Consider the following 24,382-nt stretch of genomic DNA (forward strand, 5'->3'; position numbering starts at 1 on the left):
TTTCCACTTCTGCCACATTTGTTGCTGTTAACAAACCTCTTCCTTTCAATTATCAGCCTCCCCTAAATCTAGAAGGTTGTGTAAACTGCCCAGGGGTGCTTTAAAACATAGATGCTTTTTATGCTTACTTAGGATATAGGCTATTCTCATGTAAAATGGTTTTCCCTCCACTATATCATGTTTTCAGAAGAAAAGGCACAGAATACCAACATTCTGAAGACTGGGGAAGCAGCCTAACATTGCGTGTGTGTATGTGTAATAAACCGTCAACATACTCTAGTATGCTGATGGTATATTAAGTTGGAAGACAGGTTTACAAAAAAGCTTAAAAACCTCAGTTGGGGTGGGGGTAATGCTATTAACCCACAATATTTTTGAGGCTGAGAATCGTATTCCACTAACATACATGGAGAACCTGCTTGGCTAGCTGCTTTCATACGTACAATCTCATTTAAGAGGAGACAAGACAGAACCACTTGGAAAACAACGTATATGAACGCTTCAGATGTGGCATTACAAACATGCTTGTCTTTTCCCTCTCAGATTTTAATTTACAGGCGAAACACTGTCTGGAAGCTCCTTTTAGGTCTGTCCATCAGCCCCTCTCCTTTAGCTACAGAAGGTCCCTTTAGTGGATTCCTAAATACCTGACATGTAATGTAAGAAAGCTGCCCAAGTTGGAACAGGCCTCCTGCACCACACAGACACACACACTGGCCTCTTCCTAACCTCAAACCCAGTCTTCCAGATCCAAGTCCAAGACACAGGTCTGACTCTAAGGCCTTACAACAGAATCTGAGAACCAACACATGAAAATGAATGACCTTTATAGTAATTCAGGAAGGGTTTGCAGATAAATTTTCAGAGGGTCCACAAAGCCCCTGAAACTCAAAGAACATGTCTCCCCAACAGAGAAAATCCAAAGGCCTTCTTTATAGCCTGGCATTTAGGAATCACTGCTCTTGAAGACTGTATTTCTGGACCACTTTTTGGGATCCTCAAAAGAGCTCCTTTTACTACTTTATAGTTATAACCTCAATCCCCCTTCAATCACTACACTCACTGAAGTTTAAAAACTCTTCAGCTCCGGTGGGGAAAAAAAAAATCTTAACATTTAAGAATAAAGCTTGTCACCTCTGAGAATGCTCAAAAAAAAAAAAAAAAAAAAAAAAGTGTTGCAAGTGCAGTTTTAAGCACTTTTTAAAGTGTGGACTAAAGCTCTGAGAGGGAGCATTCACTAAACATAAATTCAAGCAGGTTTCATTTAAACACAGGTCAGCCTCCCTACGTCATTCCTGTTGACATCCAGACTGAACTGAAGGGACATTGAACACCCAGGGGGAGTGGGCGGGGGAAATGATCTCACCGGCACCCGGGTGTGGCAGGACCGGACACTAGACAGACCACCCTGCGGAGAGAATCAAGCCCCAGGAACACAGTGGAGTAAACAGTTTCCTTCTCTGGACAGTGGTTCAGGTTTTGCTGTGCAGAGCGCAGCAGCAGGTCAAGGGCGGCCAAAATCTGGCCTGAGTCTGCAGGCCTTTCTTCACAACCTCCTTACAAGGCATGGCGTTTTTCTCTAATAATTGCTGGATATTTAAAGAACATTGATTTGAAGGGAGATGCAAACTGCTGGCCTGCCTGGTGACCTTGGCCTTAGGCTGGCCCCAATCGGGGCCAGATAAACTGCCACCCACAAGGGCTGGGGTAAAGCAGAGAACAATGAGAGGGAAGAAAAGGGAGGATGTAGCACTGACTACAGTGTCAGGCACGGTGACTGAGCATTTTACAAACAAAAACTCATACAATCAAAAGGAAGATTAAAAAGAACACACAGACAGAAACTCCATTTTAAGGAACCTACGGAATCGGAGGCAGCAAGTAATTTTAGTGAGCAACCAGACCGTAAATCCTCCTCCTCATTTCCCATTAAAAAAAAAAAAAAAAAAAAAAAGCCATCCCTGGTCCTTTCTCCCAAACAACTGAAATTAAGAATAAGTTCAATGTGATAAAGGGTATGAACAAACAAGAAAGTTGGTTTTGTTTGTTTGTTTGTTTTTAATGGCCAGGGGTGCCTAGGTGCCTCAGTCAATGAAAAGCATTCAACTCTTGATTTTGTCTCAGGTCATGATCTCACACTTTGTGGGTTCAAGCCTGCTTGGGATTCCCTCTCCCCCCCCCCCCCCCCGTCCCTCCCCTGCTCATGCATGTATGCACTCACTCAACAGTCTCTCAAAATAAATAAACTGCAAAAAAAAAAAAAAAAAAAAAAAAAAGAACAGATTCTTTAATTCATCAATGCCACTGCTAGGAATTTTTTTAATTATGCTCATAAAGAGGGCCATATACGCTATGCACAAGGATGAGGATGTTCACTGAAGTGCTGGTTCCTACACGCTGATTTGGGGTAATTAGAAAGTATGAGAGATCACTGAATGTGCAACATCACACTGGAATACTATCCGGAGGTTATACCATCACCTAGATCTCTAACGGGGTAGGATCTCCTAAGACATGCTCCATGCAGAAAGCAAGGGTTAGTCAATTGAAACCCACAGTGACGTAAAACATATTCTGACTTCCAGAATCCTTCTTATTAATAAGCACAAACATCTCTTCTTACCCAAACTTACTTACTTCTCTTTTACCAATTTCTCTTTTGTCTCCATTCCACCACAAGATTCCTATTTCTATCCCCAACTCAGCTACCCCTCTCTTCCTCCCAAGACAGAGGGGTGGGATTCATTGTAAAAGGCTATTTTTGAAGTGTCTCCCGAAAATGTTTTCTTCATTACAATATTGTTGTAACTACCTGACACTCTGGATACTTATTCAATCCTCAAAACAATCCTGTGAGGTATTTTTTTTAACTCCTTTTCACAAATGAAGAAACCGTGGCTCAGAATGGTTAACACACACAGACACACAAGGGGAGGAGGAGGGAGAGAGAGGAAGGCAGTTGGGAGTCTAATTTGGGGCACAGGCAGGCCACGGCTCAACCATGCTAGACAGTCCCCTAATTAGTTCGAGTTATCTTCATTCATCTAATTTCTCTTCATTCACGGGAAAACCCAAGTGTGATCACAAGCCAAGGAAGAAGGGGTCTGGAGTAGGGGTTCAGTGCTATGGTACGACATAAATATCCTGATCTATGCTGTCACATCCACTGAGGGGCGGCCCTCTGAGAGACAGGAAGCAGAGGGACAGTCTCTACGAACAAAGTGCCAGTGCCATACTTCTGAATGCTCAGAAGATGAAGAACCCATAGGACCATGTTGGGCTACACATCTCAAACAGATGGAATTACCCCTATCTACTGCTCTATTCTGTCCTCACTGGTGGGGATAATCCTACAATTGTACGATCCCCATGTTGTGATATATCTTATCATCAGGCAACCTCCATCTATACAACTATAGAAAAGGACCCCAAGTTACCAAGATACTGGCCTGCACTTCTGAACTCAAGCCCAAAATGTAGTGGGTGTCTGTTATTCAGGGCCACATAAAAGATATGGAGAAAGAGTAACACAAACTTGGAAGGCTCAGCAACCACAGTGAAGTTTTATTTTTATTTTATTAGAGAGAGGGCACGTGCGTGCAAGGGGAGGAGGGGGCGAGTGGGGGGGGAGGGAGGAAGAGAGAGAAAGAAAGAGAGAGATCTCAAGCAGGCTTCATGCTCAGCATGGAGGTCAACATGGGACTCAATTCTATGATTCTGGGATCATGACCTGAGCTGAAACCAAGTTGGAAACTCAACTAACCAAGCCACCCAGGAGCCCCAACAGTGAAGTTTTATAAATGTGTAACAGCAATGGACTATAAGCCATAGTATTAAGTAAGGATCCAAACCAGATGTGCAATATGTCAACACTCCCTAATTAATTTAAACTGTTAGCTTCATTAGGACTGGAAGCCCTAAAATAATTTCTAAGATAATCATCTAACCAACCAGGCACAGGCCCTTACAACCTGCAGCATACACTGTACAAGGCATGAAGAGACCACAAGATAAGTGCATGGGGCTTATAATGCAGTTAAGGAAACAAAAGCCACACTCAAAGCCCCTTCAGAGAACAACCAAATGCAACAGTGAGGGAAAAAACTACCACCTTCTCATATGGGTGCCACCTCACATGTTTTTATATGAAAAACACCAGCACTGATGGACTTTTAAAATTTTAAGGAGTCAGTTTCTTATGTCACCAACTTCTGTTCCCTTTCTAAAGGAGTGATTCCTTCCTTGAATTTGCCTTCATATTCAGCAAATGAAGAGAACTGTCTAGAGCATTATATGAAATAATAATTTTTTTAATGTTTACTTATTTTGAGAGAGCGAGCACAACCTGAGGAAGAGCAGAGAGGGGGGGGAGTGAGAGAATTCCCAAGCAAGCTCTGAGCTGTCAGCAACAGAGCCCAATGTGAGGCCCAATCTTATGAACCATGAGTTCAAGACCTGAGCTGAAATGAAGAATTGGACACTTAACCAACTGAGCCACCCAGTCACCCTAGCCAAGCTGTATTTTAAGAGAACCTTTATTACTGACTTGGACGCAAGCTGGGTGGAGATGGGATGAATGAATACAGTGCATCTAAGGTATGGATTACAGGAGAGCTTAGGAAATCAGTGACTGGATCAAGCTCAGCATTTGCTCAGAGAGGAAAGGAAACAACTTTCCTCAGTGCTAGCTGAGAGCAGAATGAATCAGAGCCCACAACTGATTTCCTAATGGGGCACTGATATCCTCTGATCCTTAGTGTATGGCATCTATAAATTCTGCTACTCTTTAGGAAGTAGGCAGAAATAGGCCCCAAAATCACTTCAATTCCCCTTTGAACCCAGTCTCGGTTCATACTCCTTTGGGAACAAGGACAGCAATCTCTCCCCTGATATGTAATTGACAAAGGAGGAACACAGTAGAAATGGTAAAATGCATAAATTGTAGACAGTGGTAAAACATGGTTATGTTTTCCTAGGACTAATTAGAACAAGTGAAATATTTTACTTATTTGATTGTCAAAGCATTACCTAACTTGATTCTCAAATCAATCCTGTGAAAAATGCAAAGCAGGACTTATTTACTCCATTTAAAAATGACACATCGTATGGGGCGCCTGGGTGGCTTAGTCGGTTAAGCGTCCGACTTTCGCTTGGGTCATGATCTCGCGGTTCGTGGGTTCGGGCCCCGCGTCGGGCTCTGTGCTGACTGTCAGCTCAGAGCCTGGAGCCTGTTTCAGTCTGTGACTCCCTCTCTCTCTCTGACCCTCCCCTGCTCACGCTCTCTCTCTCTCTCTCTCTCTCCTAGAAATAAAACATTAAAAAAAAAAAACTTTAAAAAAAAAATGACACATTGTATGTTAACAAGTTAGATAACCTAGAAATTGTAGACAAATTCCTAGAAAGATGCAAACTACTTAATCTGACTCAAGAGGAAATGGAAAATCTGAATAGATCTGAAACAAGGATAGATACTGAATTGGTAAATTAAAAACTCCTCCTGCCCCTCAAAAAACCTGTATTAGACTGGTGAATTCTACCAAGTATTTAAAGAACTAATATCAATTATTCACAAGCTCTTACAAAAAATATGAGGGAAACAGTTCCCAACTCATTCTATCAGCCAATATTACCCTGATAACAAATCCAAAGTTATCACAACAAAGAAAAAAACTACAGGGGCGCCTGGGTGGCTTAGTCGGTTAAGCGTCCGACTTTCGCTTAGGTCATGATCTCGCGGTTCGTGGGTTCGAGCCCCGTGTCGGGCTCTGTGCTGACTGCCAGCTCAGAGCCTGGAGCCTGTTTCAGTCTGTCACTCCCTCTCTCTCTGACCCTCCCCTGCTCACGCTGTCTCTCTCTCCTAGAAATAAATAAAACATTTAAAAAAAAAAAAAAAAGAAAAGAAAAAAACTACAGACCAGTATCTCCTATTGAAAGTAAAAATCCTTGGCCAAATACTGTCAAACTGAATCCACCAACACATAAAAAGATAATTTATGCATCATAAACAGTGGGATTTATCTGAGGAATGCAAGGTTGGTTTAACATCTGAAAATCAATTAGTATATATAAATAGAATGGAAGACAAAACCCACATGATCATCTCAGTATATGCAGAGAAAGAATTTGAAAAAATCCAACATCCTTTCACGACAGAAAACTAACAAACTAGGCACAGAAGGGAACTTCCCCAACTTCACGAAGGACAGCTAATGTCATACTTAATGATAAAAGATGGATGCTTTTACCCTAAAATCAAGAACAAGAATATCAGCTTTTGCTACTTCTATTCAGAATTGTACTAGAAGTCCTAGCCAGGTCAGTTAAGCAAGGGGAAAAAAAAACATTTCAATTGGAAAGGAAAAAGTAAAAACTATCTCTATTTACAGATGAAATGATCTTATATATAAGAAAGTCCTAAGGAGTAGACCAAAAGGACTATTAAAACTAACAAATGAATTCAGTACATTTGCAGAATATAAAATCAATTGTATTTCTATACACATGCAATGAAAAATCCAAAAAAGAAATTTAAAAAATAATTTCATTTAACACTGTTATCAAAAAGAATACTTAAAAATAAACTTAACAAAAGGGCAAGGTACTCTAAAACTGTTTGAAGAAATTAAAAATCTAAATAAATGGAAAAGACATCCTATATTCATGGATTTAATATTGTTAACATGACAATACTCCCCAAACTTATCTACAGACTGAACACAACATGTTATCAAAATTCCAGCTAGCTTCTTCGCAAAAATTAATAAGCTGATCCTAACGTTCATAAGGACATGTAAAGAACCCAGAATAGCTAAAACAACCAAAAAACAAAGTTGGAAGACTCTTATTTCCTGATTTCAAAACCCACTACAAAGCTACCACAAAGCAGTGTAGGACAAACATAAGGAAAGACATATAGATCAATAAAACAGAATTAAAAGTGTAGAGACACCTGAGTGGCTTAGTTGGCTAAGCATCCAGCTTTGGCTCAGGTCATGATCTCATGGTTTTTGAGTTCAAACCCATCAATAGGCTCTATGCTGACAGTGTGGAGACTGCTTGGGATTCTCTCTGTGCCTCCCCACTCATGTTTTCTGTCTCTCTCAAGATAAATAAACTTAAAAAAAAAACAAAAAACCCAAAGGTTCAGAAATGAACCCTTACATCTAGGATCAATTGATTTTGACAAAGGTACAAAATTAATTCAATAGAGAAAAGGACAATTGTTTCAAAAATGGTGCCCGCGGGGCACCTGGGTGGCTCAGTCGGTTGAGCTTCTGACTTCAGCTCATGTCATGATCTCACGGTTCATGGGTTCGAGCCCCGCGTCGGGCTCTGTGCTGACAGCCAGCTCGGAGACTGGAGCCTGTTTCAGATTCTGTGTCTCCCTCTCTCTCTATGACCCTCCCCTGCTCACGCTGTCTCTCTCTCTCTCTCTCTTTCAGAAATAAATAAAAACATTTAAAAAAATGGTGCTCAGACAACTGCACAGCTACATGCAAAAAGACAGACATTGTACCACTTCCCCACAACCTACACAAAAATTAACTCGAAATGAATCACAGACCTAAATGTAAGGGCTCAAACTATGAAACTCTTAGAAGAAAACCCAGGAGTAAATCTTTGTGACTGTAGGTTGGACAAAGCCTTCTTAGATATGACACAAGGGACAAAAGAAAAAGTAGGAAACTGAAGTTCATCAAAATCAAAAACTTTTACACATCAAATGATGCCATCAAAAAAGTAAAAAAGACCACCTCCTGAATGGGAAGAACTATTTACAATCACATCTCTAATAAAGGACTTGTATGTAGAAAACAAAGTATTCTTACAACTCAATATGAAAAGACACATAACCCACTTAAAAAGTAGGCAAAGAATCTGAATAAACATTTTGCTAAGGAAGATACACAAACAGCCAGCAAGTACATGAAAAGATGCTCAATATCATTAGATATGAGGGAAATGCAGATCAGAACCAGGAGATGCCACTTCACACCTATTAAGATGGCTACGAAGAGATGGAGGCAAGTGCTGGTAAGAATGTGGAGAAACTGAAACCTTCAAACTACATTCCTTGGTAGGAATGTAAAATGGTGCAGCCTCCTTGGAAAACATTTTTACAGTTCCTCAAAACGTTAGAAATAGAGTTAATCTTTCACCCAACAATTCTACTACTAGGTACCCACTCAAGAGAAATGAAAACATATCCACATAAAAATGTGAACAGGAAGTACTCATAGCAGCATTAATCATAATAGCCCCAAAGTGGAACTAACGTATACGTCCGTCAACTGAACAAAATACAGCACATCCATGTAGTGTAGTGCTAATCAACAATAAAACAGACTGAAGTACTCATACATACTACAACATGGATGTGAACAGAGGTAGTCACAAAAGACTATAGACTGTATAGTTCTATTTGTATAAAATGTTCACAATAAGCAAATCTACCGAGATGTAATTTAGATTCTCAGTTGTCCAGGACTAGGGGGCAGAATGGGAAAGGAATGGGAGGTGATTCCAAATGGGTATAGTTTCTTTTGGGGGTAATAAAATGTTCTAAACATTGGATGAAGGCAATAGTTGCACAACTCTGTTAATATACTAAAATTTGTTGCATTGCAGGCCCTTAAAATAGGTGAACTGTAAGGTATGTGAATTATGTCTAATAAAACTTTTTAAAAATATTTTTAAGTGTTTATTTATTTTGAGGGGGAGGACAGGCAGAGAGAGAGAGGGAGAGAGAGAACCCCAAGCAGGCTCCCCACTGTCATCGCAGAGCCTGTTGCGGGGCTCAAGCTCACAAACTGTGAGACCATGACGGGAGCCAAAATCAAGAGTTGGACACTTAACCAACTGAGCCACCCAGACGCCCGTCAATAAAATTGTTAACAAAGGAAAAAAAGGACAAGGCTTAAAGGCTGGGCAGGAGGAGGTTCCTGCAATTCCTAATAAAATGTTCTAGTACACCACAGACTTACATTTCAGAAAACGCTGTAAATTGTCTCTTACGTGTATCACCTGTAGGGACACACTCTTCAGAGAGGTGGTAGGTCTCACCAGCACATCACTTTGGGATTTAAAATTTCTCTTGAGGAAGCCTACAGTGTGCTAGATAAATTCTATTTACAGAAAAAGGTGAGAAAATGACATCACTCCTCTCTCCTACAGCACATACAGCCAAGCACAGAAGCCATCCGAGAGATAGAACAACTGTTAAGCTCAAAATGTTTTTTTGACTTTGTTGTTTCTTTTTTTTGGGGGGGGGGGGATCGTTTCTTTGCAATTCTGATTTTTAACATTTGACTTCTTCCAAGACCTCCCTCATACGTTCCCTTGTAAAACTATCTATCTGCTGCTAAAACTTCTGGAGAAGCCAAGGAGGCTAAGAAGCCTGGTAAGAGAAGCCGGCAAGCTTCCTCCAGACTGCGTTCTGTGAGGGCCTTATACCCTGGTCCCTTTTGTATCACCAAAGCTGAAGCGAAGCACCCAAACCAGAGGTGATCCTCAACCAGTGCCCACTGCTGAGTGAACGTCTGACACATAAAAGACTTCTTTTTCAAGAGATTATCGTTTATATACAGAGAAAGTACATAGAAGTAGTGGGAAAGCTGTTCAGCTCTACACCAACAGCTGTAAAGGATTAACATTTGTTCTTCATCTGACCCCTTTCCCTTTGAAGAGCTGTCCTCCCTTAAATGTATGGCTTGGTCTTGCCTCCCACCCCCTGCTCTCCTGGGTTGGAATCAAGGGCTTCAGAAGGGAAGTGTGATTCTGGCACTTGTGCCACCCCTTCCTGTTAAAGTGGTCTGACCTGACTAGACTGTTAATAAGGTACAGATTAGCATTTAGGCAAGTGTCCAAAATTTGAGGGTTTGTTTTTTTTTCAGTTTCATGTATCTGAATTCCCAGTCCCTCTGATTATCCCAAAGTTGAAATATATTTTACATCTGTACATTCTCGGCCATTTAGTCAAGGACACGGCCTGAAAGTGGTGTAGACGTGGACACGATGTGGTGTCCAGGGGCAGAATAACAGGACACGCAGGTCTCTTCCAGGAATGCTGGCTGGGTAGAACCTCAGGATACAGGCTGCAGGGCTCATGTTCCCCTGACAACCCCTGGGGCCCCAGGTCATCCAGAAGCAAGAGAGTAAGGAGGGGATTCCAAGTAGGTGAGTCAAGGTTGGAAAATGCAGAACATCCTCTTCGGTGGCCAGAACTTCAAGATATCACTACTTAAAGCAGAAAAACAGCAACACCCAACACCTCCCCTCACATACCCGCCCTGAGCAAACCCAGACAACAACAAACAAACTGTCCAGACCTCCTCCTCCCTGCCCTGCAAAAGAAAATGTACAAACAAACAAACAAGAACACCACGAAATAAAACACTACTCAGGAGCTGGTAGGGGCTAGGGCAAGTTTAATTCCTTTCTGTAAGAGACAGGCTGCCATGTTCTCCTGAGATAAGCTTCTAACTCCTGACAGGGGCTCACTCTAAAATATAAGACTCTACAGGTAAAGAATAATCTGGAAAGCCACTTGATAGGCTGAAAAAGCTTGTACTAAGGATAAAGAAAATATTGCAAATCTCCAAACCAGCATGTTATGCTATTTTATTTAAAAGAGAGGCCCAAGCCCCATCCTCTGAAGGCCAAGATCACAATACAGGAAGATGGAGGGGCCCACTAATCAAGATTGTCCGCTCACCAGGCAGCCAAACCTTCTCCACAGAAACCCATCCAACAATGAGTAAGTCTTCTCACTCATGAGATGTCCCGGAGTTTCGGAACCATCTGGATTTGTTTGAGGTTACATTTCAAATACATTAGAAATCCTCCACCAGAGACAGAAGTTGTAGAAGGCTCTCCCTGTAGGACTATTCCTCCATCCCCAACGACTGCAGCAGGAGGCGCAGAGAGAAAGAGCACGTGCTAACAGATGGGACTCCTCTGCAGAGATGTGAAATTGTGTAACTTCACTCCGTTGCTGCCAAACAACCATAATGTGCATCTCTTCAGAAATAATTACTGGAGAATTCAAAATACCAACTGCCTTTCTCACAAAGTAGCAACCGCCCACACAGGAGCTGGGGGCTGATGCAGGTTAAAGGAAAAGACAGAGGAGCCTCCAGCCAGAGCAACAGCAACCAATTCACCAGGCACATGAGATGCTTCCACAACAGGACAGGGACCCTGGCTGAAGACGACATTATTTCTCCTGTCTCTCCTGCTCGTGTACTCTAAGAAGAGGGGCCAAAAGAAGGGGTGGATAAAGCAGTCAGGAGGCCCCAGAGGAAGAGAATAATAAAAAAGGCTGAAGTCTTTTAACATCATACCCTTTGGTATAAGTTTTTTTGTTTTTTTAAAGTAGAAAATGGTCTTGTGTTAGCCTCCAAGATGGCACCAAACGAGGAGGTCACTTATCAGGTGAGATGAATCCCACCTCCCAGCATTCATGCCCCTGGACTGACCCATTTAACCAAAAGATATTATGGAAATAACAATGTGACTTCTGAAGCTAAGTCACAAAAGACATTACAATTCCCATCTTGTTCTTGGATCACTCACTCTATGGCCACTCAGCTGCCATGCTGGAAGAACACTCAAGCCACCCAAGAGAGAGAGGTCCATCCACAGAGTAAAGAACTGAGGCTTCCCACTAACAGCCAGCACTTGCCAGGCAGGAGTGAGCTACTTGAGAGGAGAAGGTCCTTGAGCCCCAGTCAAGCTTTCAGATGACTACAGTCCCAGCCAACACTGTGACTGCATTCTCACAAGTAACCCTCAGCCAGACCACCAGCTAAGCTGCTCCCAAATGCCAGGCCTATGAAAGCTATGTGATGCAATGAATATTGTTCTAAGCTGCTAATAAGTTTTGGAGTAACTTGTTATGCAGCAATAGATAACTAATAACAGGCCTCTTAGAAACTCTTCTTTCTATCCCAAAATAGGTACAGAGTCCTAGGAGGCTGCATACATCTCCAGGCACCTGCCTCTCCTCCCCCACACAACTCACAGGTGGAGAGAGAAAGCAAAAGCTAGTACTCAATATGTCCCCTCCCTCTTTATCTCTCATTGATAAGCTGAAGCTAGGCATTAAGGAAGCAAAATGTTTTCAACAAAGCTAAATACCCAGTAATGCTTTTTTTTCTTTCCTGCTTCTGGCTCTATATCTAAATTGTGCTGCAAACTTCTAATATTCAAAATTCCTAAACTACATTTTATACTTCACATATGTGCAAGGTTAATAAACATGGAATATATATCCCCTATTGAACTTTTTCTTAAAATCTCTATCACTTAACAGGATACCTTAAAGAATGCTTTCCTCCACCACACATTCTGTCCTGGAAACATTTTAAGAACCTTTATTTCCTCTGAAAAGTTTTCTCTTCAATCAGTGAAGAGAATCACAGATTCCCTGGGGAGAGAAGCTATATAGTATGTTCCAAAAAGCTCTGGATGTGCGATCTTAAAAGCTAAATTTAAGAGCCCATTCGGGGCGCCTGAGTGGCTCAGTCGGTTAAGCGTCTGACTTTGGCTCAGGTCATGATCTCACGGTTAGTGGGTTCGAGCCCCACATCAGGCTCTGCGCTGAATGCTTGCTCAGGGCCTGGAGCCTGTTTCAGATTCTGTGTCTCTTTCTCTCTCTGTCCCTCCCCCACTCACACTCTGTCTTACTCTGTCTCTCAAAAATAAATAAAATGTAAAAAAAAATTAAAAGAAAAAAAAAGAGCCCATGCTACTCGTAGCAGTAAAGACTCTGGCCTTGATTTCCCAATCTGTGGAATGGAGATCACACGTGTCCCATCTCACAGCATCACTGTTCTAAAAATCAAGTAAGATGCTGAAAAGGAGGAAGGGGGGAAGCCTACTTGCTCCCAAGAAGTTTAATAAACTCAACTGAAGGGCACCTGAGTGGCTCTGTTGGTTAAGTGTCTGAATCTTGGTTTCAGCTCAAGTCATGATCTCAAGGTTCGTGGGTTCAACCTCCACATCGGGCTCTGCACTGACAGGGCACAGTCGGCTTGGGATTCTCGCTCTCTCCTTCTCTCTTTGCCCCTCCCCCCACTCTTATTCTCTCCCCCTCTCAAATAAACTTTATAAATAAATAAACAAACAAACAAACAAACAGACAAACTCAGCTGAAACAGAAAGCTGATGGTCTGCTAGGTGGCAGTCTTCCGGTGGGAAAGCTGGAGATCAAGAATTTGTTGTTTTATTTCCAGCAAGGCCATGGGAAAGAGGGTACCTGGAATGGCTAGAAAAATAGCTGTATCTGTCATACAGAACTGTCAAATTACAGTTTTTTGTTTGTGAAATAATGAAATATCCATTCAGCCATTATCAGTCTAACCCCTGGGGATCCAATCATGATAGTGGAAACTCATAAAATAAGGTTCATGTACAAGCAAAGGAGAGGGTGAGATCTTGAACTTACAAGACCCTTTGCAGGTCCAATGCTAACAGTTTTCAGCAACCCTCATTTATCACAGCGCCACCAAGCTGTTTTGTGTTGGGTAGATAAACCAGTGGCTTCCATGTCACTAACCTGAGTTTAGGAGATTGTGACAAAATGGCTTATGCTGTCAGGACTTCCTATAAACAGTGCTATTGCTCACCTGAAAAAGACACTACGAGTACTTTTTAACCTAAATGTTTAAATGATTTTAGACCACATCCATTTTTTTAAGTGGAGCATTAAATGGCAGCAACATAATTTTGGAAGGGCTGCTCCTCCCTTCTTACCCCCCCACCCCCCACCCCATGCACCAAATGCCTCCACCACCAGAAACTATCACAGTAAGCTGTACCGCTTTATTTGCTACTCAGGTAAGCCCCAAACTGTCAAATACGAGTCTAAAGTGAGTTTAACCATTACAGCATTTACTGCTTTACAGTTATTAAAAAGTTTTACCTCCTTTTTAAAAAAAATTTTTTTAACGTTTATTTATTTTGAGAGAGAGAGAGAAAGCATGAGCAGGGGAGGGGCAGAGAGAGAGAGACAGAATCCCAATCAGGCTCTATATTATCAGCACAGAGCCTGATGTGGAGCTCGAACTCATGAACTGCAAGATCATCATGACCTGAACCAAAATCAAGAGTTGGACGTTTAACCGACTGAGCCACCCAGATGCCCCTAAAATGTTTACTTTCAGCATGCAGACTTTACCCCTGCTTCTGAGTTTTTTACTCAAATATTGTGGTTCTGTACTTCCTGAGGCATCTGCTAGAAAAACTATACTTTTTCCCCAAGAAGACTTTCTTTTTTGAGTGGAACACCATATAGAAGCTCTCTATAAGGCTCATTTACACTGTTATAAATTAAGCAACAAAGAAACATGGCTCTGATCCCATTTACTAACTAGTAGGAATCTCCCAAGTTGAGAGCTAAAAATGTAAAACCCAGAATTGTACCATGCTGCTGAGGTTTTCAAGCCTTAAACATCTTATAATAATGTAATATAAAAATTTTAACTGAACTATGAAAGAACCAATTACATCAAAAACTTAAAAATAAAAGTATTGGTTTAAGATACTGTCGAAGGAGCCACATGGGTTAAACTGTTGGGCTAGATAACATCAAGCGTCCTTATTAGGTCCCATAATTTCTAGGAAATTCTTTTTTTTTTTTTTAATTTTTTTTTTAATGTTTTATTTATTCCTAGGAGAGAGAGAGAGAGACAGCGTGAGCAGGGGAGGGTCCGAGAGAGAGGGAGATACAGACTCTGAAACAGGCTCCAGGCTCTGAGCTGGCAGTCAGCACAGAGCCCGACGCGGGGCTCCAACCCACGAACCGTGAGATCATGACCTAAGCAAAAGTCGGACGCTTAACCGACTAAGCCACCCGGGCGCCCCCATTTCTAGGAAATTCTAATAAAGCAATCCCTGTGGTAGGGAGAGGATGTTAAACTAAATCCTTAGGAGAACCATACTCATGAATTTGACTGGAACACTTCAATAAATACCTAATAAAAACTGTGTAGCATTTTCTTTTTTTTCTTTTAAGTTTATTTTGAGAGAGAGTGGGCACACATGAGCGGGGGAAGGGCAGAGAGAACCCCAAGCAGGCTCTGCCAAGGCTAGCACAGAGCCTGTTTGGGGGCCCAAACCCACAAACCCTTGAGATCATGACCTAAGCCCAAGTCAACAGCTGGATGCTTAATCGACTGAGCCACCCGGGTGCCCACGCGTATTTTCTTGTATATGTAACCCCAAAGCCTCAGAATTGAAAAGCGAAGGCTTATATTTTAACAAGATCTGAATTCTAGGTCTTATATACACACAGTCTAAACCAATCCAATAAATATACCATTTCAACCATACAGCATATACCAACAATATGCCATATCAACCGTCAAGTAAATTCTAACACATCCAACTAAAATCATTAAATTAAATTAAAACTACTAAAAAACGCTTAATGGGCGAATGTCAAAAAGTTTCTAAAGTTCTCTTCATTCTTCCCTAATTTCCAGTCTCATAACTCCTTGGATCTCACAGTCAATTAAAAATCAAGAACACTGACAGACCAAGACAGCTGTGTTTTGTAAGGGAGACAAACAGCCAGCCCAAATCAGCCTTTCCCTAGAGTCTCCCCTAACCATACAGGCCTGCACTAAAGGCACCAGGTGCCACAATTCACTGTTAATTAACCATGTATATAGCCTTGCCACTTTCTTTAAGGTTATGCCAAATTACTTAAGCTTTATATTTTTATCAAAATTGTCCTAAGTGTGGATCCAGGTCAGCAAACTTTTCTGTCAAGAGCCAAACAGTAAACATTTTAGGCTTTTGCCAGCCATTCAGTCCCTGTTCCAAGTAATCAACCTTGCTGTTTTAGTGTGAGAGCAGCCACAGACAACACGTAAGTCAATAAGTATGACTGCATTCCCACAAAACTTTATTTATGGGCCCTAAAATTTGAACTTCGTATAATTTTTACACATCACAATTTTTTTCAAGCACTTAAAAATATAAAAACAATTCTTAGCTCCCAGACAAAACAATAATCGGCCAGAGCAAGAGGCAGGGCCACATTTGGTCTTATGAGGCACAGTCTGCTGATTCCTGACTGAGACTAGGGACTATCAAAACTGTGTCAACACAGAACTCTGCATTCCCCCCCAGGCCTCTAGCAGTAAACATCTGTGGATTGATCCTATTTATCTCTTTCCTTCTATTCTGGAGGATTACAGTTTGTCTTTGAAAAGGCACCTAATTAACATATCAAACAGGGTAGATTTAACTAGTTGTTCCAAGGGCATATGTGACAGCTTCAGCATGAATTAAGACTTTCTTTCTCAAAGAAAGGTAACAATCTATAAATGAAGGTGTATGTGGCAGGGAGGCTTCTAGTAGCACTAGACATCCACTCACTGCAGGTTTTATAGTCTAAAACAATGGACAAAACCATAGTCCATAAGCACCCAAAAAGGGAGGGGGGATGAACTTGAGACTGTACCTCTTTCAAGAAGTCCTCTGTAGGTGATGTCTCCCGACTGACACAACCCCCAGCTAAGAGAAAGAACAGTAACTGCAGCAGCTTAAACACTCTTTGTTGGGGGAGGCAGACAGAGAGCAAACAGAACTACCAGCCCCAATATTATAGGCACCACTCTGGTATTTTGAAGGAACCTCTTTGGCTCAAGTTTTATTTTGCCAGTCCAAAGCCAGCTTGTCTGTGGCTTAAAAAAAAATACCCATAACCTCATCCATTGTTTCATTCCTAGAATGGCATACAATTCTGTCTTAAGGAGTGTTATTACAGAGTTCAGATACTGTAAGTCCCCAAAAACTTCCAATAAAAAGAAAATTACCTTCAAAGAGGTATAGATGTTTCCCTGCATTCAAAGAATTAGATGGAGGTTGGGTTGGGATACAGCCCATACACTGGGGGAGCCATAATACACCAGGAAGCCAGGATCTTTTATTATGTTAACTCTAACCCCTGACTAATTCATAAATCACCCCCCAAGATGATATAGTCTTACATAATTTCTACCTGCTATCCCACTATGTCTTGGAACCACAGATATATGAAAGACTAACTTTATCAGGAGCCAAAAAATCAACAATTTTGGGAGAAAAAGGATCACCCAAGTCCAGAAATTAAGACTTCAACAAGAAATGCATCTCTAGGAATTTTGGTCCACTAAACTCTTCCCTGGTCAGACCCGTGTTTGGCTGTATTTTTAGATTTACTCTGTATGTATAACAAGGTCATCAACAAGACTCTGGGCTAACTCTATATGTTGGGCAGAAGGAGCTCTCAAAGGCAGACTACTACCAGGCTGATATGCAATCATCCTATTATTTAAAGACTCCATGAGCGCCTGGGTGGCTCAGGTCATCATCTGACAGTTTGTGAGTTCAAGCCTGGCATCAGGTTCTCTGCTATCAGCATAGAGTCTGCTTTAGATCCTCTGTCTTCCTCTCTCTGCCCCTCCCCCACCTGCCCTTTCTCTCTCTAAAATAAATAAACATTTAAAAACAAAAAAAAACCCCAAATATAAAGACTTCTTAATATGTAGTGGTAGTTTCCTAGATTGTACACCTTACCCCCATTCTCCCGCCAAATACATGGTTTCCAATCATGATCTACTCCACACAGCTTTCCTGGTCCATGACTCTCCAAAAAGAAATCTTTCAGAAGGAGAGAGAAAGAGTGTGAGCTAGAAGTTACCAAAACTTGTAAAAAAGAGTGGCACAGGAAGGACCAAACAATTGGGTCTCTATGGCTCTGGGGGCCTGAGCCACAGGAGCCTCTATGCAATTAGCAAAGAATATGTCAAGATGAATCAGACTAGAAACTGACAGAATGGTAAGGAAAGGGGCTGCCCAAGCTGAGGGCCATTCAAAAGGGCCATTCAAAAAGACGTTCAAATAGCTGCTTAATGTGTCTCGTGAGCATTACTTAAGTTTGATGGGAAAACTTCAAAACAGTTCTTTCTGGCTTTCAAATCTCCCTTCTGATATGACAATCTTGAGAGAGGAAAAAGGAAGCTGTGAAAAACAAGTGCATCTTGCGAGCTGCAAACCTAAGTGCCACACGCAGCTCTCCAACATATGAACCTGCCTGTTCCCATGCGGTCTCTGCCTAAAACAATGGTGAAAAGCAGCCCAGGGTGAAAGGAAAAAAAAAAAAAAAAAAAAAAAAAGGACGACTACCCAGGGTCTATTGAAAGTATGGCTGAATTCTGAGCAGGGGAAGTGCATTAGAGAACTCCCAAGTCAAAGCAAAATCAAACCACAAAAATTACTATGATTGGTGAACCAATAATTCCAGCTCCATCATGAAGTCTATCACAGAGAACCTGACTTCCCTAAGCAACCTCTGAGGAAGTTACGAAGCAATAAAACATAACAACTGTTAGGAGAAAAAAGTCATAATCAAGTCAAAAACTAGTTAATAGGATAACTGAAAGCTGGCTCTATTGAAGGATGACCCTGGCAGACACTGGGAAAGAGAAAGCATGCAAAAAACGACATCCATGCTACAGTCTCCTTCTCCAGACAGCAGCGAGGTAACCGTTTTTTTTTTTTTAATGTTTATTTATTTTGAGATAGAGAGCACAAGGAGTGGGGAGGGCAGAGACAGCGAGAGAGAAACCGAAGCAGGCTCCAAGCTTTCAGCGCAGAACCCGACACGGGGCTCAGTCTCACAAACCTTAAGATCATGACCTGAGCTGAAATCAAGGGTTGGATGATTAAGCAACTGAGCTACCCAGGCACCCCATGTCTTTTTAAAAGTATATCAAAACATGATCTCTCTGTTCAAAGCTCTGTTGTGGATTAAATAGTGTCCCTCAAAAAAATATGTTGAAGCTCTAATTCTCCATACTCGTGAATGTGACATTATTTGGAAATAGTACCTTTGCAGATGTAATCAAGTTAAGATGTGGTCATACTGGATTAGGAGGGTCCCTATACCTAATGACCGGTGTCCTTAAAAGAATGTCATGTGAAGGCAAAAGACACATAAGAAGATGGTCTTCTTGTAATGAAGGAGACAGAGATTGGAGTAATGCTGCCACAAGCTAAGGAACACTGAGAATTATTAGCGACCACCAGAAACTAGAGAAGACAAGAAAGGATTTTTCCCTAGAACCTTAGGATAGTACGTGGCTCTGTGGCTCTGCTGACACCTCAGTTTCGACTTCTACCCTCCAAATCTATGAAAGAATACATTTCTGTTGTTTTAACCAGCCCAGTTTGTCAGTTTGTACTTTGTCAAAGCAGCCCTGGGAAAATAACACACTCTCCAATGGCTTCCTATCTTACTCAGAAAATCCGAGCATCATTACAAAATGTTCCAGACTTCCCTTTATCTAGCTAACTTCAGCTCCTACTGTTCCCTCCCAAGTCACTCCACTCTAGCCACACTGGCCTCTTCACTGGTCCTCAAAACCCTCCCACCATGAGGCCTCACCCCATCCCAGGCTGGTCTTGTTTCAGGCCTTTGCAGATGCCATTCCCCCTGCTGGAAGGGTTCTCTCCCCAAGAATCTGCAAGGCTGTTCCCTGAATCTTTTTTTCAGGGCTCTGCTCCAGTTCCCTTATTGGCAAGGCTGCGCCTAATAACCCTTCAGCATCTCTTATCCCCACCCCATACACCCTATACCTCCTTCCCCTGCTTTATTTTTTTCCGTAATATTTAAAACAAGCTGACATATGTATCTTGCTTAACCTTTAAAAGATCCATTTCCCTCCATAGCAGTAGCTTAGCGGGAGCAAGACTTTTTCACTGCTGAATCACAGCACGCTCTATTGAATGGATAAACAGATTCTATCAGGACAGGTGAAATTTTACTCAAAACTGGCTGTGTGACAAAAAAGGTTTCTACTAATTAAATGGAACAGAAGCGTTTGTAGATGAAGGGAAGGCTCAAGGTTGAGCTCTGAGGGGCTCGGAGACCATCTCTGTGCCAGGTTTCCTTAGGTAGACTGAGAGGCTCACCACCATTCCTATGTAGATGAAGAAGAGGTAAACAATTTTGAAACAGCTTAAGTTTCCTTCTTATCTAAAAAGGTCCACTCTTACTTATAGTTTTTGTCTCCAGGCAAACCCCTGAAGAAAGTGACTTAGGCTGAGAAATAGCTGAAGCCAAATCTAAACGTACTTCCACCTCTGCATTACTACACACGTTTTTTATTTTTAGGGGCTGAGAGGAGGGCCCAGCAGGAATGTTTGATAATGATAATCCCATACTGCAAATGTACAAACCACTTGGGAAGAAAACTACATTCCTAAAACACAAACAAAAATATTTCAAATAAGCCAGGAGCCTTAAAACAACTCTTTCTTAGTAAATACTCAATCCAACGCTTTTTAAATGGCTCTTAAGTTAACACTCTTCCTTCGCTCATTTATATTTTCAAAACTTTAAAACAAAAGAGGCAGAAAATGAAAATCTTTCTTTACCTTGGGTTTTGGCCCCCGGTCCTGCCAATCCTAGTGATGAATCACAGGATTCCTTGAGAGGTGACCTGATTGGTGTTTCAGCTTCAGGGGTCTCAAAATTACCTTCAGAATCCGAGCTGCCAAGGGGGAAAAATGAGGAATTACCACTTTCAACGGTATTTCCGACACCCTTTACAACCTATAGATCCGAAAAGGCTAAAGTCCAGCATTTTTGCCTAACTTTAGAACCCACTAGTCCTCGGCAGGGACTGGCCTGTGGGAGCTGCTGCGGGTTTTCTCGCAGGGCCCTCCTCCGCCTTCTGTCTGGCATCCTGTCTCCCTGAATATCTCCTCCATCCTCCGGAGCTTTTCTCATCATCATTTATTTCTGAGGTCATCCTTTCTTCTGACATTCCCCCAAAAAGCGCTTTCCAACAGACTCCTTTTCTACTAAGAATCCTTTCTCATAGGCTTAAAAATTAAGATTGCCCCCTCCCCCTAAAATTAAGTCAGCGCTCGCCATGATGCCTTTTTCTTTGGCAGGCCTCTACCTGTTTGGAACTCGCTCGGCCTGAGGCTGGGAATGCTGTCACCTGCCTTCCTCAATCACTTGGTGGCAGCTCAGCAAAGACCACCATTTCTCACCAGCTGCCATGGGCCTGTCATCACGCGACCTTCTTTACCAAGGCTGCATTTTCGGGCCCCAGGGGGACACCAGGAGGGCCTGGGAGCGACTTCTTCCCCACAGGGAGGGCCCCAAGTTCTACCGGGTGTGATCAATGACACTCCTGTGTGTAGGGGCGGGTGCTAGCGGATCTCAGCTTAGAGAAAGTGACTGAAGCAGACCGGGATGCGGGAAGACTGCAGATTCCGGGTTAGGTTCTGAAAGCTCGTACGGAAACGGGCGAAAGGGAATACCGCACAGAACATCCTCAACTTTGGAAGGCACAGCGGGGACCCGGTTACGGGCAGGGACGCAGCATTGCCATGATAATGGTTACGCGGGTGAGCGACCACACACACGCACACAGAATGAGCCGCAGATGGATGGGTGGCAGCACGTCTGCATCTCGGCAGGGATGCGTGTACTTGCCTGAAACTCAAGGATTTGGTCTCGGCTTGCGAGTCCTCCTCCTCGGGATCGCCCTCGGGCCCTTCGGCCGCGTCCTCTCCGGCGCCCCCGCCGCGCACCGCGGACCAGGTCCATTTCGCCCACTGCACTGGGGACAGGATCTGCCAAGGGCTGAACGCCATGAGCGCGGCTCCTCCGGCTCCAGCTCCTATGAGTAGGGGAAGGGGGAGAGCCTTTTTTCCCTTTCAAAATGGAGGGAACGGGTGACAGGCGCCTGTAAGCGTTTCCAGCGGAGGCGCGGATGTGGTTAAACGAGCGCCGTCGGGGGCCCGGGTGGAGCGCTTCCTCTCGGCCGGCAGGCAGCGCCGCTTCCTCCTCGTCCTCCTTCCCAAACGGTGCGGCCGCGGCCACCCCCGCGCCGGGCGACTCCCGCCGGGAAGATGCCTCTCCTGGGGCCTCCTCAGGGCCCGGCCCGCAGCGCCGGGCGGCTAGGGTCTTGAGGTCTCGGGGTCTCGGGCTCCCGCCTCCCGGCCGGCGGGGCGCGCATCAGCTGCCGCGGGAGCCGCGCCCCAGGAGCCGCCCCCTTGGACCGTACTATTCGCGCTCGCGGGCGGGGGCGGCCGCGGCGCCGAGGCTTTGAAGTCCGCGGAGAGCCCGCCCGATCCCCCCGCCGCGGCGCCGCGCTGGTCGCGCCCGGACTGCGGGCAGGGGGCTGCCCCGCTGCGACTCCGGCGGACAGAGCACCCAGGCGTCCCCAACAGCTCTGTGAGCGGCGGGAGCTGGGAGGATCCATCTTCTGGGTCCGTGGACACTGGGCTTTTCCTCTTTCCCTTATGTTTTCATCTTGCTACTGTGACTTAATGGCGTTGTGACATTAGATTGCATAGAAGTGAAGCCCCTTATTAAAAAAAAACAAAACTTTGAGGCAGCAGTTGCCTATTCTTTTCCCCCCTCCCTGACATTTACAGCGTGGAAGATTTCAGCCCGTTCACCTCCGACCCTATCACTCCCAGGATTTGGAATTCCTCGGCAACGTTACACGCAAGAGGAGCCAAGGACTGGAATTGTAGATGCTTTCTCCCTCCCCAAGGCGCACTCGTGGACGCTCTGGGGCCGGGTCTCCGGTAAAGGGTGCTAAATTACCCTGTGAAATTACAGCCTGATCGGTTTCCCATTCTCCTTTTTGAGGCTTTCTCCTTCTCCTTTTTGAGGATTTCTCTTCATAACTTCGTCTAAGTCTCTGATTTCTGACTTCGTTTACCGCTTCAGAAGTATGCCAACAGGCCTGGTGAAGGCAGCCTTGAAAATAAAAACCCTCTTTATGTTTGAAGGCAGAGGGAAATAGCAGAGCTTTCCACGGATTTTCTTCATTTTCCGTTTAGGGACTGCTGGCCTGAGAATCACCAATGCACCGAGGAAGCCAGTCGGCCACAAACCACAAACCCCAGGTTTCAGGATCTCCTTGCCTGGATAAGGCATCTCCTGTACTATTGTAATTTCCCAGAGTTGCCATGGATCTGTAGGGAGGTGGTTGCAGGCTCTCACAGAGACAGCAGCTTCAGAATTTGGAACAAAGTCATGATGAAACCGCAAGAGACAGTCTCCCCTGAAACGGGAGTCATGTTGAGGAGTCATGACTGTCTTACACATTCGATAGTAAACACCAAAGCAAAAATAATGTAAGATAAGGCAGGGTAGTTATCTCACCGTAACTTAGTCTCACCGTAACATAAAGGCAGAGATTTGCCTGAAGTCTAGATTAAAGGGTTAGGGTGTCAGGAGGCTTTTAGAATTCAACCAGCTCCTTCCCAGAGATAAACACAATTGTTATGACTGTTCTGGAGACTACAACAGTTAGGAAGTAAGGAGGAGTCATTTTTTTTTTTTTTTAGGTCCACATGAAATATACCCCAACATTATCCAGTTCTTTATATTTTTAGGCTTATTGGCTCACCTTATAAATCTTTAGGTTATAAAGTCTCCCAGATTCCTGGATATGACACCAGTGTTTTGTTGCCTGGAAAGAATATTACTAGCCCCCATGTAAATTAGTAACTGGCACCTAGATCCTGTTCATTCTTTCTCCTCAGTAGTTCTCGAATCCTTATTCCTCTGGATCGCCACTGTCACTGACATACTTCCCACACTGTCCATGTCTTATAGCTCTACTGCAAATGTCTTCCAACTAGTTCTACCTCAGGGATTTCGTACGTGGGGTCATCCCACCTGGCTGATACGTGACTTGTGCTCTATAGTCTTACTGCTCTTGCTCCTCTTTACTCCCAGCGCTTTGGATTCCTAGCCATAATCCATAGAGAATTGGGTCTGAACTTTCAGTATGTTTCAGAATCATCTGGGGTGCTTCTTTAAAAATACTAACCCCGACCACCAACAGGGCCTGGAAATCTGTATTTTTACCAAGTATCTTGCAGAACTTTTCTCACAGGATAAATATGGGGAACAATGACTAGCCTGGACTAACCGCTGCTCGTAAAACAATTTCCCTTTTTCCTGTAGAGTTCTGCACATTCCCTCCCTTACCCCCACCTTGAGCTCCCAGACCTTGACTTCCCAAACTTCCTTCATCACCCAACTCAAGTGTTTACTCCAAGAAAGCAGGCTGATTTCTCCTGTTTCTACCATCTCTATACCCCATCCTTTTATAGAAACTTTTACTGTGGCCCTTAGATAGTTTTGAAAGGGGACACTGTTAATAGTTATGCCAGACAGCAAGCACAAACCAGGATGTCCCCAGTATATAAGGTCACCCTACAATTAGCATATGATATATAATATATTTGTTTACCTATCTGTCCAACTTCTAGACCATAAGCTTCTAAATGGCAGGGACCGCATCATATTTGTGATTTATTTTTGTTTTTCCAGAGATTAGGACAGGGC

General features: G+C 43.3%; 1 protein-coding gene across 6 annotated transcripts in view; it reads right to left on the reverse strand.

Moving 5' to 3' along the window:
• The window catches only part of TACC1 (transforming acidic coiled-coil containing protein 1), a 124,410-nt gene that overhangs the window by 38,275 nt on the left and 61,753 nt on the right, over positions 1 to 24,382 (reverse strand). For 3 of the 6 annotated variants that reach the window (XM_039242561.1, XM_039242563.1, XM_039242564.1), the window contains exons 2-3: positions 21,503 to 21,689; positions 20,431 to 20,546 (exon numbers count right to left, since the gene is read on the reverse strand). The exons of 2 other annotated variants lie outside the window; for them this stretch is intronic. In XM_039242561.1, coding sequence (XP_039098492.1) covers positions 20,431 to 20,546; positions 21,503 to 21,663 — 277 coding nt within the window. In that variant the 5' untranslated portion in view covers positions 21,664 to 21,689. Of the gene's footprint in view, positions 1 to 20,430; positions 20,547 to 21,502; positions 21,999 to 24,382 lie in introns of those variants that run through there. One more of the 6 variants, XM_039242562.1, reaches the window with a different exon arrangement.

Source organism: Hyaena hyaena, unplaced genomic scaffold, assembly GCF_003009895.1.
Source record: "Hyaena hyaena isolate Hyena2069 unplaced genomic scaffold, ASM300989v1 scaffold_215, whole genome shotgun sequence".
Lineage (NCBI taxonomy): Eukaryota > Metazoa > Chordata > Mammalia > Carnivora > Hyaenidae > Hyaena > Hyaena hyaena.